At 45.1% G+C, this 19,036-nt stretch overlaps 1 protein-coding gene across 4 annotated transcripts in view; it reads left to right on the top strand.

The window, feature by feature from the left end:
* Window positions 1–18,750, top strand: part of PTN (pleiotrophin) — a 116,590-nt gene extending 97,840 nt beyond the window's left edge. For 3 of the 4 annotated variants that reach the window (XM_039521003.1, XM_039521004.1, XM_039521006.1), the window contains exon 5: window positions 18,211–18,749. In XM_039521003.1, the coding sequence (XP_039376937.1) occupies window positions 18,211–18,263 (53 nt within the window). In that variant the 3' untranslated portion in view covers window positions 18,264–18,749. Of the gene's footprint in view, window positions 1–18,210 lie in introns of all 4 variants that reach the window. The other variant, XM_039521002.1, reaches the window with a different exon arrangement.
* The last annotated feature ends 286 nt before the right edge of the window (window positions 18,751–19,036 follow it).

Raw genomic sequence — 19,036 nt, 5'->3', positions numbered from 1 at the left:
CTTCATTGATATCTTGTTGCAATGAGTTCTGCAGGCTAATTGTGTGTTCTGTGAAAAAGTATTTCCTTTTTTGATCCTTGAATTTGTCACCTTTCAATTGCATTGAATTTCCCTCTGTTCTGGTGTTATGAGAGAGGGTGAATAGAAACTTTAACCATCCATTATTTTATATACTCTTATCATGTTCCCTCGTTTGCCTTCTCTCTATGCTAAATAGTCACAGTCTTTTCAACCTCTCTTCATAAAAGTTTTCCCATGCTTCTAATATTTCTTGTTACTCTTCCTTGAAATCTCCAATATTATTGCTAAATCCTTTTTGAGATTAGTTGACTGAACTGAACGCAGCATTTCAGGTGAGGGCCTGAAATAAATTGATTTTATATAAATAATGGCATTTAATATTCTCTTTATTATTCACCATCCCATTCACTATGCATCTTTTTTATGATCACTTCTACGCATTGAGCAGGGATCTTCATTGAGCCATCTAGAATGATACCCAGGTCTTTTCTCTGGATTGATGTAGTTAATTTGGACTCTAGTAAGGTCTAGTGTGCAGTACTTTGAACTTTTTAGCACAGACTTATCCAAGCTAAGGGAATGGAACAGATGAAATTCACTCTCAAATTTTTCATAGTTGTCTCCAGTCTTGACTGATGATTTTGTATTATCTGCAAATGTTGCTACCTCACTGCTTATCCCCTTTTCCAGCTCATTAATAGTTACATTGAACAACACTGGTCCTAGGATGGAACCATGTGTCTTCCTATTGTTGACATGAATATTCTCTTGGCCACGTTGCAAGATTTTCATTTTGATTTTCAGCAAGGTTGCTCTTTGTATTGCAAGAAGAAAAAGTGCATATAAAGAGGGAGAAAAATAAATATTGAAGACTTCCCTTTAGGTGTCCCACTGGGAGGTATATATTTTGTTTTTTCTGGGAACCTGTGTGAGCTCTAACAAAACTTCTGCTAAGCTAAATCAGAGCAGCTACTTATTAACCTCAGGCTTGGGAAACTGGTGACCTGGGCTTTCGTTCCCATTTTATACATTTTCTTCATTATTAATCAGTAGCCGTGGAAAGGCCTTAAAATGGTCTGCAAGCTGTGTCCAATCTGTCATTGTCTGCTGGTGGAATTTCATTAATTCAGACACAAATTTTAGAGCTTGGAAAGCTTGTTTCAAATGCACCTATATTTCTTCCTCACCAGAAACTGATCCACCTCAGCACTCTTTTTTTGCTTGGTACTGCATAGCTGCCAACTTTAAGTATTGATTGTAGTCTGAGACACCCTCCACTTCATTGCTTGAAGATGGAGGAATCTCAAAGAAACTCTGCTGACCTTTAGCAGGAGAACCAACTGAATCAAAACCCACTACAGTTTCTAATGGACACTTTCCTCTGGGGGTTTGTTGGGGAGCTACGATATCTGATGATGATGCCTTGATACTGGGTTGGTGTGTCAAAATATGATGACCCTACTATATCCTAGAATGAAAAAAATTGGACACATTCTTGAATGTGGTGCATTTTGATTGGAAGTTGTTAGAACTCAAATTGTGATGATGATATCCCAGATGCCATAGTTTGTGTGTCTGTTACACGAATGAGGCCATGAGAAAACATATCATAGTCTGGGAGAGTTAAAGGAATAATGTTTATCATGGATTCCCAGCAGAGGCAACTGAATCTCCTGAAGCATGTACAATCATACATTCTAACCAGTGTCTGCCTTGTCAGTGGTGTTCAAGGTCTTTCTAAACTATGCTGATAGATATGAAGGAATCAGGCACTTCTGGTGAGCAGCTTCTCTAATGGCCAACTTGTGTTGATGAGCGGAAAGCACTGCCAATAAACTCCATCTGCTGTACTTCCTGGCCACCCAAACTTGATTGATGAGTGTTCAGGTTCCAGTTGACCAGAAAGTAAAAGAATGAGTTATTGTCAGGTTTCAGAAAGTATTTTCCTTTGCTTCTCAGAGGGGAAGAATTTATTTTCACTGAGCTTGGTTGTCTCAGTGGTGGTCTCTCTCTTTCCTTGCCTCTCACTTTCCCTGTCTTCCTATCTTTCTCTCTCATATTTTTGACTGTTTGTTCTTCAGATTAAAATAATATGAGATTAAATCATCAGTATATACCTATTATCTGGTCATTCTTCAATGTAGCCCTCTTTCTTTCTAACTCTATTATGTTTTCTCCCTGATTTTTTTTACACATATTTTCATTTTCTTCCCCATCCCCTCCTCCTTCCCATCTTTCTTTTTTATACATTTTTATGTATCTGCTCTGAATTACCATGCTGTTACTCCACTCAGTCTCATTAGTCGGGATGACCAGTTATCGCTCATGCTCCAAATACACTTCACCATCTTGTATTTGCAACCTCCAGCCAATGTCATCTTTAATGCCAGAGTATGGTCTGAGGAAGATTTCAGGTCCTAGCATCCAATATTCCAGAAGGTTGCTTGGATCAACCTGCTATAAACATTGGATTCTGTTACCTTAAATCCCTGTGGGCTTCCATATTATAGGTAAAGGTGGCTGCAGTCTGCTCCAGTAAAACAGATAAGGTGCAGCCCTTGGGCTCCTGGCAAGTTGTCAGTGCAATTCTCTCTTTTTCTCATATAATCCTCTTTGTATTCTTGCTTATATCATGTCATCTGGGCACCTTGGGTAGGGTTTACAATACTAGTGCTAATACTTTGCAGTATATAGTGTGTTTTATCTAATAATCTTTACAGACAACAATTAGCTAATCCTCACAACACCCCTGTCAGCGAGGAAAATACTTTGATCCCCACTGTGGAGAGGCATGGTGACTGAGATACAGAAATGACTTGTCCCCAAGGTCACTGGCAGATCCGGAACAGAATCAAGAACACGCGACAAGTTCTATACTCTGAGCAGTGGCTACGGCTTCCTTTTGTTTCCAGTCCCCATGGTTATTAAAACAGCATGATTTTTCAGGGTAAATATGGTGTAATCTTTGTTTTGGAGTTAGCAATCTGAGCAGATTCAAGATACTAATGTGTTGTTTATACTCAGGCTGCTTGACAGGAAGTTATTTTACATCTTCCTTTAGAAGGTGCCAAAATATATAGCTGGACCTTGTTGAGCAGATATACCAGCAATCAAATGAGCTGCCTGCTGGTGGAAGAGATACGTTCAAGCTACACAGAGCTCTTCTGCGGGTCCTTCTTCAGATCCTTGCTATGCAGTCAGGCTGGATTGCGCTCTGGAAGTAAAATCTACCAGGTGCCTGTTGCTATAATGCACCAGACACCATAGTAGGAGACTGGATATCCAGCTGCAGACAGGATGTAATGCTAACCATTGTGTCACCAAAACAGAGTGCTATCTTGGCAGAATGACTTGGCTGCCAGTTAGTGGCAGGAGCTGCCTGTGGTGTTCTCTGAATGGATCACTGGCCTGATATACAACTACTTATTGCTCAAACAGACTGGCTGCCATATCGGGCTGCCACCTGACTGACCCCGTTGAGGGAGTGGATGATCTGCCATGTTGGTAATTTGGACTGTGCACTCTGTACTGTGCCCTCTCCCGTTATAAAGGATGAAATATATATCCTCACTTCTGAGTGGGAAAAGATTCATGAGCACTAAGAACTTTAAAAATATATATATAAAGATGCTGAAATCACAAGCATCACAGTCCTGGCTCCTTCTCCCTCTGTAAATTCCAGGACTCCCAGCCTTTAATGTAACTCATTAGTCATGCATACATGCGGCTAGCATACTAATTAGTACTATAGAAGGCAGAATAATAGGTTGCTGCTCAAACTAATGAGATATAAAAATGAGGGATTTTCTCACGTTAGGCGAACAGCTGTGACAGTGAAACAATAAAGGAAAAAGCATAATTGTGGGGCTCTTCCAAACCTTGGAGTTGGTTTCCTAAAAACCGGCTCCCATCCTCTGAGGGAGAAACTTCTCTTTTCACTCCAGCTACATAGATGCTATACCTGGGTTGGCAAGCATAGCCCTCGGAGCTCTACAATGCTGCTCAAACCAGCCTTCCTCTTTATCTGCAATGTATGCCGTATGGGGCCTGCAGGGACTGGTATTTATTATTTGTGTTTGCAGCAGTGTCAACAGACCCAAATGGTGGGGTTCATTGTGCTAGGCACTGTGTAAACACAAAGAGTACATCTACCCTGTAATTGGGAGGTGTGATTATAGCACATGTGGGCATCCCCAAGCCAGATTTGATCTAGCTAGATCAAAGCTAGCTTGAGTAACAATAGCAAGTGAAGCCACAGTGGCTTAGGCTATTCCAGTCCACCTGGGACCCTGGGTACATTCTCAAGCAGCTAGCCTGTGCCACAGCCCTTCCTGCCATGGCATCACTGCTATTGTTAGTAGAGCTAGCTTTGCTCTAGCTAGATTCAGGTTAGCTCAGGTATGTCTGCACATGCTTCAGTCACACTTCCCAACTGCAGTGTATACATCCCAAAGTGAGAGACAGCTACTGCCCTGAAGAGTTTATGGTCTAAAGAGCTCAGACAGACAAAAGGCAGGAGGAGAAACAGCAGCCCAAGGCCGTGGCAGAGCCAGGATTAGAATCCAGGTCTCCTACCCCAAGAGATCCGTCTTGGCATAGGTGGAAGACTGTTCAGCTCAAGATGGAACACTGCTTGCTGGGAACTACAGTCTCTATGAGACGTATTTTTGCATATAGGCCCCTGCTTCTGCAGCTGGAATCAAAGGGATTTTTGCCATTGATTTTGATGGAAGCAGGAGTAGATTGTAAAAGAGAAGATTGGCTATGGTCTGGGCTCATCTTGGTACCCTCAGTTGGTAACGTTGGGGTGCACTTGATTTGGTTGCCTTTGATGGTGACTTGTCAGCACTCCCTGCTCAGGTCTCTTTGGGACCTCCAGCTTTGCCTTCCTTATACGGGTACCTTTGAGAAATCTGAATGTTAGACTAATTACTAACATCTCCATAGAATCAAAAGGTAACATTTATCGGATTGACGCACGCAAAAGCTGCCTCTAATTCAGAAGAAAGAAAATGCATTTAGGGGAGGAAGAAAAAGAGGAAGTTTTTTTTTTAGTTTTGAAAGAACATTATTTTTCAAAACCTCATATTCTCAGATGTTTCACAATCCTGCAGAAGTTTTTTTTTAAAAAAACCAAATTCTAAGAGCTTCCTGGATACCAAGTTTCAGCATTTTTTCATCCTTTGGTTTGTATGTCTGATGCCTTTTTGTGTGCTGCCCCAAATGGTGAAAAAGACTAAATGTTGTATGACTGTCGTTTACCCTTGGGGACCACAAAGGTCTCTGTTAGCATTAATGCAAAACTTTGTGCATGAAAAGTTTAAAAAGTCTGAGTATCCTGATGCTTTTACATGCTCGTTGCCTCACTCTCCTGGCTTTCAGCCGCACATCCAGCCTGCTTTGGCATTCATCAGTGCCTTTCAGCAGTGAAAGGGCCTGAAGCTGTGGGACTTATTGGGATAAAAGATATGCCATCAGCAAATGTTTACACTCATTACCATTCCAAGCAGTGAGAGAGCTCCATTTCCTTCTTTCTCTCCTTTCTCTTTCTTTCTTCTTCACTTCCTTCCTTTCTATCCTTCCTTCTTCCCCTTTCTTTCTCTCTCCATCTCCTCCTCTCTGTCTTTTCTTCTTGTCACAGAAGCCTTAAACCCAGTTTCTTGTAGTGTGGATCACTGATAAAAGCAGTGCCTGTGTCCTTTGTTCATAACACAGAGATAATCTGTGGGGAGGTGCAGCAAGCATGTCAGAGAAATGCACACAGCTCTTCAACAAATATTCGTTCCCTGGTTTCTGTAAATCACAAGCAAATTATTTTCTGTTAAATTGCCATTTACTAATCTTGGGTAATATATAGTGGCAGCCTACCTGTCAAGCTATCTGGTCATTTTTCTACATGCACATTTGTGTATAATACTCTAGAGCGATGCTTTTGGTAGTTGAGCAGTATCCCATTGGTGTGTGAACACAGAGAGTAAAACCTGAAACAACACGTTGCCCTGGGTCCACAGGTACACCCTCCCATTGGCATTAATGAGAGTTCCTGTGAGTCTCAAAGTCAGGGATTTTGTGGCTTAAACCCTGCTGGATGCTTGGAGGGGACTCAGCACTGCTCTGGTCATTAATTTATTTTCTTCTTACATCAATCATAGAATGTTTCTTGCATGTACAGCTGGAAGGGCTCCAGCAGTGTAGCCAACACTAACAATTTTATCACAAGTCTTACTCTATTTGGTATTTTCTAAAAGCCCCAGCTTCTGGAGTCAGGTGATAATATGAAAATCTCAGCTTTCATTTTAAAAGAAAAGGAAGTTCTTAGCTTTTGGTTGCAGAAAAAAGCCTGAAATGTGACCAAGTGTAACCCTAAAGGCTTAAATACTAGAATGTGAAGAAAAGGAATCCCAAATTATTATCTTTATTATTAAAACTCATAATTTCAAAACCAATTTTGTGGTTTTTCATGGCCTTACTCCTGATTTTTGAATGCTTGGGGCTGGTGATACTGCTCCTGTGACTGGCTTTCTGGTGTGATGAATATGCCTGAACTGGCAGAGCATTTTGGTTGAAATACTTGTTTGATTCCATGTGGCTTATGTTCCTGAGACAGGAAATCTCATGAAAACGTTGCCTTTCTTACTATATCATAGCACTGAACATTCAATCCAGGCCGAATGCAGGGAGTGCGGAGGTGCACAAAAAATGGAGTAAATGGACTTTTTAGTTCCTCCAAGTTTCAGTTCAGGTTTGAGTCCCACTTTAGATAGATGTTCAAAGTGCTCTTTTTTTTTTAATTTGAAACTTGTACCATGATGCTCTCATACAGTTTCAATATGACCGAAAGGGCAATTTTCTGGGAAAAAAATGCCTGTGACTGAAATTATTATTATGTATTTATTTAATCATGTTTATTATGGTAGTGCCTAAGGACCAACTGAGAATGCGGCCCCACTGTGTAAGTGCTATACATACAAGAGTAGGAGAAAGTCCCTGCAGTATAAAATGTATGTAGATAAGACAGACACAGATTAGAGGGAAAGAGAGATATTGATTGATTTTTGTCAGTTAGCCATGTCTGTCAAACTGTATTTAGGACTGAAGAGGGTTATTTTCACCAGTTCAAAAAGATTTCCATGTTTTATTGCATCCTGCTGAGTAAAAAGTGGCTTATTCTTAAAGATTCTGACATGCATAGAGAGTGTGCTGCTATCAAATGATGGTGGTTTCTAAATAAGGGACTGAGCCTGCTGCTGGTGAAATCAATGGAATGTTTGTCACTGGCCATTGTGGGAACAGGATCAGACCCATGATGGCTCTGTTCTAATCAATGTCAGTTCCTGATTCTGCAACCCTTACTCAAGTGAATATTCCTTATGCATGGCACTACTGTGATGAGTAAGGAGTGCTGGTATGATTAATGGTTGCAGGATTAAATCCATATACAGCCACACAAGTCGCTCCTTCTGAGGTGTATTCGTATGCAGTGCAATGATAGGCTATTTCTTTATTTGAAGGCGATGTTTTGGGTTCCAGCAAGAGGCTATTTTTTTGTGAAGTGTACTTGATTGCCATTCAGTGTCTGTATTACCAGTTATCCTGAACTCTGTCCAGGGGCGGCTCTACAAAGTAGGCTGCCCCAAGCAGCGCCGCGCCCGCGCGCCCCCCTTCCCCGTCCCGGCGGGTCCTCTTCTTCCGCGGCCGGCCTGGGGGGAGGAGGGCATTTGGGTCTCCGGAGCCCGCCGCCCCCGCGGCTGGCAGGTCCACCCGAAGCCCGGCCGGAGCGGACCTCGCCGCCGCGCCCGGCCGGGCTCCGGGCCGGGCGGGACGACTGCGCGGGCCGCACTCGGTCCGCAGCTCCGCCCCGCGTCCCGCTCCGGTGACGCCTGCATGCCGGGCCGGAGAGCCACGGGCCAAAAATGCCCTCCTCCCATGCGCCCCCCCCCGGCCGCTGGTGCTGCGAGCCCTGGGACTCTGTCTCTGCATGTGTACTGCCTAGTATTCTGGTTTCTACTTGGGTTGGGGCATTGAAACTCTATTGTGATTTCCAGCTCGACAGGGAAGTATTTCAGAAGTGATTGAGGGGAAGAGGGAAAAAATAGTGTCAAGTTTTAGATACACACTTTTTGCTAAACATCCAGACAAAATGTGAATAACTAGAGGTGTGTGAATAACTGATTTGCGGCCTGTACGGAAAAAAATTGGTTTGAACCAAAATATTTTTTTCTTTAATGTTTCAGTGAAGTGAACAATTGAAAAAATAAATAATTTTGAATGGAACTAAATGTTTCATTGTCCCCAAAATGTTTCATTTTCAAGCTTTTAAAAACTAATAATTTTTTAAAAATAAAATTGAAGTAAATTTCCAAATGGAAGTTATTTCGATTTAAAAAAAAAAAAAAAAAAAAAAGGAAAGGTTTCATTTTGAAAATGTCAACACAAAATATGTCCGGGGTTGGGGGAGGGGGATTTTTAATAAGTTTTTTTGAACTGAAGCTGTTTTGGTTGACCTGAATTTACATTTTACATTGAAAAAAAATTAGTTTGAAAATTTTTGCTGGGGTCTGTTAATGACACTTTAGTTGGATTTAGTTAAAATAGTTGGGGCTGTACCTGCCCCATCCTTTGGTTCTTTTCTGCTGCTCCAGTGATGCAAGGAGAGGGTAAAGTGGCCCTCTGATAAGAGAAAATCCCCACCTGGCATAGAGATGGTGTAAAAGTCTTCATACTCCCTCCCCTGGCTCCCCAGCATAGTGTATGTGTTGGGGCAAAGACCGAGGAAGAGAGCAGGTCTGGGCTACTGCTACCTTCCAGCAAACCCCCGTCAGATTAATGGCCCCTAGGGGAGAGCATAAATGTGGCAAACAGCCCCCTCTGCCATTCTGTGTGCTGAGTACAGTTTGACTGAACTCAAGGATCAAGCCCTTTAATTGTTAACTTTTACCTTACTGATGCCATTGACTTCTTTACTGGGGCCCTTCCTGCATTGCAGTGATCGGTGCCTGAGGTGCCTTTAAGTGAATGCTGCAGTGGGTAAGTTCAAGTTAGAATTACAGGCGAGTGGGTAGGCACCTGCCTCTCGTCTGTTCATAGCTCCTCATAACAGCTCCGGTGATTATAAGTAACACATGTCAGATGCAAACACATTCCCCATGGCCAGCGCACAGCTGATGTGCAGAGTCTGTGACTTCCTCTTTGCAAATATGGCATTCATTAAATGGAAAAGCTGCCGGAGCCTGCTGCTGACACAAAGCACTTGCAGAGCTGGCAGTGTTCTATGAGAGCAGGCAGCACTGACAGTACTGCCTTCCCTGGCATCTCCCGATTCAGTGCTGTGCAGTAGAGAGTGAGTTCAGGCTGCTGTGCAGGGACAGTTAGCATTGGCAACAGCAGTGCAGTGACTCTTCCATCCCAAAGGCTCATTATCACTGGAGACAGCTTGACAGATTACTGCAGAAGGCAGGCTGAGACCACATTAAAAAGCCTGATAGGAAATGTGGTCCCCACCTAATGTTCTGAAGTGAAGGTCTTGCATCCAATCTGTGCCAAGGTGAATTAGACCCAGATGGCTTCTCATGTCTGGGATAGGAACATGAAAAAGTGGCTTATCAGATACTGTGTATCCAATGGATCTTTCCCTCACTTCCCTTTGTTCAGCAGATAGGGGGAATGAGACTGTAGATGTTTCAGATAATTTGCCATTGCCCTGTGAGCTAGTCAGGGCTTCCAGACAAGGGGTCAGCTCTGACACTGCTAGCATTGTGATCCTGCAGTCAAATCAGACTGCCACAGCAGGAAACTAGCTAGGGCTGAGTGAGCTATATGGCATGGGTTCCTGTGTGGCCCCAGAAGCTGACTTGCTATTGTACAATACAAGTTACTTTTCTAGTGTGGAATTAGGAGGAGGATGGAAATGAGAGCCACACAGCTGCAGAGCTGTGGGCTGAACAGTGGGCAAAAATGAACAAAATACAGTTCAAAGCAGCTTCCAAACTTGTTAACTGTGGAGATGCTACAATCTATAATCTCTGCAATAAAGAGAGGAGCGTAGCAGTTGTTAACTGACACGAATAGTGGTAACCAGCGGGGTCTGAATACACGAACCAATGTTTTCAAACCTGACTGCCTAAAATTAGGCTCCTAAATCCATGTTTAGGCAACTGGGGTGGGATTTTCAAATGAGTCTATAGTTTATGTACCAGTATAACATTGTTAGGTGTGATTTTTTTTAACTGATGCATTATACCAGTACAACTCCCAATGTGGACAGTTGTATTGACATAAAGGTGCAATATATTGGTATAGTCTTTCCCAATCTCAGGTGAGAATAAGGGCTTGTCTACATTTAAAATGCTGCAGCGGCACTGCTGTAGTGCTTCAGAGAAGACACTACCTATGCCGACGAGAGGGATTCTTCTGTCAGGGTAGGTAATCCACTTCCCCAAGAGGTAGTGTTAGGTCAACGGGAGGATCTGTGGACAGCTAACTCACCCTCTTCTATCTCCAATGCTTTTAGCAAATTTTAGTTGCAGCCTGCAACATTTTCTTCTGCTTCCTCTGAGTCTGAGTGGATTTTACAAATTCCAAGGCTTGTCTGATTGAGGGGGGCAGGGAGTCGCTCTAGTGGAAGGGGAGAGAGAGAGACTGGTCTCTTCAGAGTGCCCTTTGCATCATTCAGGAGGATCAGTAACGCTATGCCCCATCTGTACCAATTATTGCTCAGGGCTGGTGTACACTGAACACATGCATCGACATAGCTGTGTTTCTCAGGGGTGTGAAAAACCCACACCCCTATGAGATGTAGCCGTGCTGACCCAACCTGCGGTGTAGACAGCGCTAGGTCAATGGAAGAATTCTTTAGCTACCACCTCTCAGGGAGATGGATTAACTAGGCTGACAGGAGAATTCCTCCCATCACTGTAGGTAATATCTACACTGAAGCACTACTGCAGCGCAGTTGCAGGCTGCAGCTATGCTGCTGTAGTGGTTTAAGTGTAGACAGACCTTTAGAGTTAGGCCTGGTCTACACTAGAAAATTAGGTTGGTTTAACTACATCAGTCAGGGTGTGAGAAATCCACACCCCTGAGCAGCGTAGCTACATCAACCTAATCCCTCCTGTCAGTGTAGGTAGTGTCTACACCAGTGGTCTCAAACTCAATTTACCTTAGGACCAGTGCCAGTCCTCAAATCCTCCCAGTGGGCCAAGAATGTGACTGAAGATGGTGTTCAGAAGAGAAAATATTTATATTATATTTTTTATTTAGAATTTCTTACAAATAATAAAACTGTCATACAACTTTATACAATTCTTTACCTGCCAGAGAGTTTTTAGTGTTTGCCAGACACCTGGCAACGCTTCAGTTCTGTCAGTTTGTTGATGTTTGGCCTCAGTGACTGAGCAGTTGAAACCTTCAGGGTTGCAGCAAGGTGTGCATCAGATAATTGTGTTCGGTGTTTTGACTTGTTTATTTTCATTATAGAAAAAAGTGATGCTGCCTCCCTGGCTGACTCTGCCCGGCGACCAGTGATGGTATCTCTGTCCCTCTCCCCCAGCCAATGGGAGCTGTGGGGGGTGGTGCCTGCTGCAGACATTGCTGGCAGTGAGGCTGCCTGCGTCTCTCCTCTGCGGGCCGGGACTTTGAGACCCCTGGTCTACACTGAAGCACTGCGGCTGCACTGCACTGTAGTGTTTTTAGTGTAGACAAGCCCTTATGTAGCACGTTCTGTAGGGTGGCAAGGGAAATGAAATGCTGGAGCTCTGGGGATTTCATGGTCTTCTATTTTTTCCTTTGGCTTCGGTAACCAAGAAATAGGAGAGAGGTTCCCCCTGTGATCTTTCTGCTCAAGATACTCAAAGCCAGATCCTAAGATGGTGTAAAACGGTGTAGCTTTATTTACTTCAGTGGAACTATACAGATTTACCTCAGCGGATGAGTCCCAGATCATCAAGTTTAATTATCCAATCAGAGTAAAAAGTCATACCCAGCCATCCGGCTCAGGACTCTCAAGTGCTAGTGAAGAACACTAACCAAATGGCCACCTGGCAAACTCCTGGTTTGGAGGCTGACATTTGGCCTGTGATTTCAACATGGATTTTTTTCCTATAAAGGGAAGAAGTGACGGTGCGATTCGAGAGAGTGATGCCTAGTGGTTAAAGCAGAGTTGGACAGCTAGGACTCTTGAGTTGTGTTCCCAGTTCTGCCACTACTTGCTGTGTAGTCCTGGGAAAGAAGCTTAACTGTGCCATGCCTCAGTTTCTTCATATGTATATTGGGTATAATATATATGGTTCTGTATTTCACAGTGGCATTGTGAGGATTAAGTAATGTTTGCAGAGAGGTTTGTGATCCACCAATGGAAAATGACATACAAGAGTAGTCCAAGTGTCATGCTGTCTGGAGTGACTCATGACCGAGAGTGCCAGCCTCAGGGCAGACTGTCAAAAAGCAGGGCAGACACCCCACACTGGTTGTATGTTCTATAATTAGATTTCACCAACCCAGAAGGAAATGTGAACTCTCAAAGTAATACAGTAGTTTTATAACAGAGTCACAGACAGTCCCCTAAGACACTCCAGGCTATCTTGCCAGACAGACAAGCTGGACTCTGTGATAAATGGTCACTTACAGCAAAAATAACAAAATATTCAGGTTGTTCCCAGTCACTTACCCTAGATGAGTTTGTACCTTAGATCTCATACCATAGCCAATCCTGTAATAAACTAACTAAAGATTTATTAACTAAGGAAAAGAAGCAAGAGAGTTCTTTACCGGACAGAGCAAGCAAGCATCTATACACAAATGAGTTCCAATGTGTGATTCAAAAGGTGACAGGGCTGTAGTAATCTGCCAATTCAAAATGTCTTTCAGGACTAACCCATGCCAAGCAGCATGGGAATCTCTTTGCTTATGTTTAGGAATCTTTGCCCCTCAGAATCCAGAGAGCATAAGAGAGATTCAGTTTCTTCTTCTCAGGGATTTTTATCCCCTCCACTCCAGAATCCAAAACTGATGGAATGAGTTCATGCACAAGTCTCTCCTACCTGGAGGAAGTTAGGAAAGCAGTTAACTCTGTTCTTTGATGCTACATAATACCTCATTTGCCATCAATGGGCCATCTTGTGTTCAGGGTGAGCACTTTGCCTTAATTAATGCTTCTTTTCCTGTTTAGTGAGTTACACACTTGCTCACAGCTTGAAACCTTCTCTTAACAAAGACCCTTGTTAAAAAAACTTAACACCTCTGCTTTCAGGCAGAGATAAGATATGCATCTACCTTCCCAGCTCTGCTATCTAAGCAGCTACACAGCAGAAAAAATCTTACTGGCTTTTGGTTCCTTTAAAATTCCTCACCGCTGCTCACCATGTCAAGGTTCCTTCCCCACTCTGAACTTTAGAGTACAGATGTGGGGACCTGCATGAGAACCTCTAAGCTTAATAACCAACTTAAATGATTTGGGTGGTGGCAGCAAAACCAGATCTAAGAGTTATTTGGGAAACTCTGTCTACCTCCCCCCAGAATATTTCCCTCCACCAATTCCCTGGTGAACACTGATCCAAACCCTTGGATTTTAAAACAAGGAGAAATTAACTATTCCCCCTCCTTTTCCCCCACCAATTCCTGGTGAGTCCAGATCCAACCCCCTTGAATCTTAAAACAAGGAAAAATCAATCAGGTTCTTAAAAAAGAAGGCTTTTAATTAAAGAAAGAAAGGTAAAAAAATCATCTCTGTAAAATCAGTATGGAAAATAACTTTACAGGGTAATCAGATTTAAAGATCCCAGAGGAACCCCCTCTAGCCTTAGCTTCACAGTTATATCAAACAGAGGTAAATCCTCTCAGCAAAAAGGAACATTTACAAGTTGAGAAAACAAAGATAAACCTAACACACCTTGCCTGGCTGTTACTTACAGGTTTGAAATATGAGAGACTGGTTCAGAAAGATTTGGAGAGCCTGGATTGATGTCTGGTCCCTCTTAGTCCCAAGAGCGAACAACCCCCAAAACAAAGAGCACACAAACACATGCCTTCCCCCCACCAAGATTTGAAAGTATCTTGTCCCCTTATTGGTTCTTTGGATCAGGTGTCAGCCAGGTTACCTGAGCTTCTTAACCCTTTACAGGTAAAAGGATTTTGGTGTCTCTGGCCAGGAGGGATTTTATAGTATTGTACACAGGAGGGCTGTTACCCTTCCCTTCATAGTTATGACACACAATTACAAGGCAAACACTCATAACTTTATAACATGAGCTGCAGCCATTGATCTAACTCAGGGGTCGGCAACCCTTCAGAAGCGGTGTGCCGAGTCTTCATTTATTCACTCTAATTCAAGGTTTTGTGTGCGGGTAATACATTTTAATGTTTTTTAGACGGTCTCTCTCTACAAGTCTATATATTATATAACTAAACTAGTGTTGTATTGTAAAATAAACAAGGTTTTCAAAATGTTTAAGAAGCTTCATTTAAAATTAAATTAAAATGTTGATCTTATGCCGCCGGCCCGCTCAGCCCGCTGCTGGTCTGGGGTTCTGTTCACCTAGGCCGGCAGTGGGCTGAGTGGGGCCTGTGGCCGGGACCCCAGCTGGCAAGGGTCCGGCAGCCAGAACCCCAGACTGGCAGCGGGCTGTGCAGGGCCAGCAGCCGGGACCCCAGACTGGCAGTGGGCTGAGCTCAGGGGTTCCATCCGCCGGCTCCTGCTGGCCGGGATCCCGGCTGCCGGATCCGCTCAGCCTGCTGCCAGTCTGGGATCCCGGCCCTGCCCACATACAGTGGGTACCTACCTTCCCCCTGGTTCTGGCCCATTCTCTTCCTTTCTCTGCACTGAGCTGAGGGTGGGAGTGCACTGAGCACAGGGCTAGGGGCTGGGGGTGAAGGGTCTGGCCAGGAGCTAGAATGAGGGAGGGGGCAGGAGGTTTGGGTGTGGGGGCACTTACCTGGGCAGCTCCCATTTGATGTGAGGGGTGCAGGTGGGAATGTGAGTGGGGGTGCAGGAGCTCCCGTTTGGTGTTCATGGTGGGGGTTGGGAAGTGCGGGGTGCATGGGATGTGGGGTGGCTTGGATGTGGGGGGTGCAAGAGTCAGGGCTGGGATCATGGGTGGGGGGTGAAGGAGTCAACAGAGGGCTGGGTGGTACAGGGCTCAGGGCAGGGGCTTGGGGGTGTGTGGGAGTGCAGGGCTCAGGGCAGAGGAGTGTGTGTGGGGGGGTGTCAGGGCTCAGGGCAGAGGGCTGGGTGACTGCTCTGCCCCAAACCCCTCCCCCGCTCCTTGTCCCGACTATCCCCTCCTGGGACCCCACCCCCTATCTAAGCCTCCCTGCCCCGTGTCCCCTGACTGCCCATCTAGGACCCTACCCCCTACCTGTCCCCTGACTGCCCCAACCCTTATCCTCACCCCCGCACCCAGACAGAACCCCTGGACTCCCATGCCTATCTAACTGCTTCCCATCCCTAGACCCATACAACCCCCTGCTCCCTGCCTGCCCCAACCCCTCTCCATACCCCTACCTCCTGGCAGCCCCCCCCTCAGAACTCCTGACTCATCTAACCCCCCCAGCTCCTTGTCCCCTGACCACCCCCTCCAGAGACCCCCCCACCCTAACTGCCCCCCCAGGACCCTCCTTGCTCCCTGTCCCCTGAGTGCCCTGACACCATCCACCCCGCCCCTAACAGACCCCGGGACTCCCATGCCCCATCCACTCCCCTGCTCCCTGACTGGCCCCTACAGAGACCCCTGCCCCAACCACTCCCGGGATCCCACCCCCATCCAACCCACCCTGCTCCCTGTCCCCTGACTGCCCCACTCCTTACCCACACCCCGGCCCGGACCCCTTACCATGAGGCTCCCTGCTCATCCAGAGCCTTGCCACCACCACGCATGCTGCCCCGCTCTGCCCTGCCCCTCAGAGCGCTGCACACGCGGCGGCAGGGCTCCGGATGAGCGGGGAGCGTCTTTCCCTCCCCACGGAGCCAAACGCTGCCCTGCGGGAGCGCGCACCCCGGCCCCCAGAGCGCTGCGCGTGCGGTGGCAGGGCTCCAGGGGGAGGGGCTGGCGGCTTGCTGTGCTCGGCCCGGCGCTCCGGCCCGGGAGCGCGGAACCTGCGGCAGGCCCCAGCGTGCCATTAAAAATTGGCTCGCGTGCCATAGGTTGCCGACCCCTGATCTAACTTATAACTACCAAGGTTATAAATGAGATCAATAAATGCTGCATCCTACAAGCATTTTCTAAAGTCTAAACACATTCTTAGTAACTTAACATCTAACATCTATTTTGATAATGCTAACACACAGGTACGCAAGATTGGTTTCCAGCTATCCATTTGTATGTGTTCAGTAAGGCCTGGGGCCTTGTCATGAGCTGGCACCTGGTCTGCCAGCATCACACCATATACTTCCCCTAACCCCCAAACTCCTCTTGTTCATAACCTTTTGCTAGGCTACACTATGAACTTGATTTATCTATAAAAGACCATGTGACGGAGCGATTCTGGCGGAACCCAACTGAGAGTGCCAAATCAGGACCAATTGCTTAAACAGGGCAGTTACAGCCCTAGGCTGGGGCTTTTCCACCTCTAAGGCAAACCAAACCAGCCAGACAAAAAGGACTTTGGTCTCACCCCACTGGCTAACCACAAGTCACACAAGCAATTTCCTTAGACACTCCAGTCTCCCAGTATCACCACCAGTGCACTCGCCCTGGGGATAAATGGTTATGAAAACCAACACCCCAATAAAAGAAAAAGGTTCCCTCGATCCCAAAGGACCAAGCCCCAGACCCAGGTCAATATACACATCAGATCTTACCCACAAATCACGCTGTTGCCAATCCTTTAGAATCTAAAATCTAAAGGTTTATTTGCAAAGGGAAAAAGGTAGAGATGAGAGGTAGAATTGGTTAAATGCAATCAATTACATACAGTAATGGCAAAGTTCTTAGTTCAGGCTTGCAGCAGTGCTGGAGTAAAACTGCAGGTTTAGATTAAGTCTCTGGAGAGCATCCCCCACTGGGATGGGTCCTTCAGTCCCTTGTGTAAAGCTTCAGTTTGTAGCAAAGTCCCTCCAGAGGTCAGAAGCAGGATTGAAGACCAGATGGAGATGAGGCATTAGGCTTATATAGACTTTTCCAGGTGTAAGAATCCCTTTCTCTTCACTGTGGAATTTTACAGCAAAATGGAGCCTTGAGTCACATGAGCCAGTCCCTTCATACTTTGCTGAGTCACAAGGCGTGTCTGCCTTCTCTCCATGGGTCCATTGTGTCCTTAATGGTCCTTAATGGGCCATCAAACAGGCTAGGCAGAGCTAACACCAGCTTGTCTGGGAGGCTTCCCCCAGAAGCACAGCACAAACTTGAAATACTGACAGCATCGAGCCAACATTCATAACTTCAACTAAAAATGATACAGACATACAGACAGCATAATTATAACCAGCAACCCGGAACCTGGTCTTAGACACCTTATATGACCCCCTTTACTTAGGATTTGGTGCCACTACAGGACCTTGGTTGCAACCCATGTTCTATATGGTCCCCATTTATACCAATAACGTCACAGACCATGACATAGGAACCTTAAATTAAACCTATACTGTTGTTTCCTCACTCACTCCCTGTTAGCCATGTACTACTCCATACCCCTTAGTGACAAAATCCTGGGTGACTACGGCCCGAGCCAACAGTGGGTGCATTTTGTGTCTGAGCTTGGATGGGATTTTAAATGTGCACAGGTGCTATTCTGAACAAAAAGGGGAGACACTGGCAAAACAGGGCCCAGAGAAGCGCGAGAGCTTTCTCACCACCCTCTGGAGTTGCTCTCTCGTTCGGAGAAAGCCGAATGAAACAGAAAGGAAATGAGGGAGGTGTGTGTGTGTAAAGCTTTTCTCCAGCTCTCCACTGAGCCGTGACCTGCTTTCTCCAGGAGCTGCCTGCTGTTTTCTTATTTTCTAAGCAAGTGCCTAAGACAATGCCTTGCATGCCAAACAGTCAGCCAATCAGATAGGAAAGGTTCTGAGTTGGAGACCACTCCCTGATCCTTCCCTCTTTTTTATTTTTCTTCCCTGGCTCTGAAATAACAGCTCCTGTGTCCATAGAGAAGATGGGAGGGGGGGAGCTTCTCTTACCTGCCTGAGCACTGGGTTAAGTGTTTGTTTGTTTTTGTACTGTATTTAGCTATTAATATTTTTCATTGTTGTCATCTTGGCAGAACCCAAGAAGAAGAAAAAGGAAGGCAAGAAACAGGAGAAGATGCTGGATTAATAGAAGCTTTGCTGGGCAGCAGGAGAAAGGGACATCAGCAAACGTGTTCAGTTAACAGTTTCATTTACATCTAGGCGATTTACCCTAAAATTATTTATAGCTTAATTGTACAATAGGAGGAAACACACACACACACACACAGACACCTTTTTTAAAATTTTACTCTAGTATTTTTTAATGTATAACCCTAACAACATTTTAGAGGCCTGCAATAAAGAACTGTAATTTCATTTGGAAAATTATTTCTACAGTATATTGAAAAATGTAGAGTATTTTAAGGTATTTTTTCCCTCAAGTCTTATTTTAGGTGTCGATCCGGACAAGTTACTCCATGCAGGCAGAGCCTTGAGCCTGTGGAAGTCAGTGGGGCAGTGTGGGGGAGCAGGAGTCTGCCCACATGCAGTAACGTGTAGGATTCAGGCCTTAGGTTTGAAACAAACAGGACTTTTTTGGGGGGGCGGGGGGAGAGTCTTTTAAGATTCTTTTCACAACTAGAGAACTGTGTGGAAACTGTCTGGGGTGGGTGGGAAGGTTTAGTATTTTCTGGCAAAAGTAAGAGGGGGTGGGACAGTAAGTATTCAGTTCAAAATACTACTGTTTAAAATCTCATTGTTTCTACCGCTGGCACTTTATTGACAGCAAGAATGGTGAAATCCTCTCTCTAGAAAGCTGGGGTTGGCAAAGTCCTCAATTTTCATAGTGTGACACTCGGCTAAAAAAGTGCTTGTCATATTGAAACAACACCAAAACTCACCGTGAATTTTTCATGAAAA

This window comes from Mauremys reevesii, linkage group 1 (genome assembly GCF_016161935.1).
Source record: "Mauremys reevesii isolate NIE-2019 linkage group 1, ASM1616193v1, whole genome shotgun sequence".
Taxonomy (NCBI): domain Eukaryota; kingdom Metazoa; phylum Chordata; order Testudines; family Geoemydidae; genus Mauremys; species Mauremys reevesii.
The sequence above is the reverse complement of the archived record's forward strand: the minus strand, read 5'-3'. Positions and strand labels throughout refer to the sequence as shown.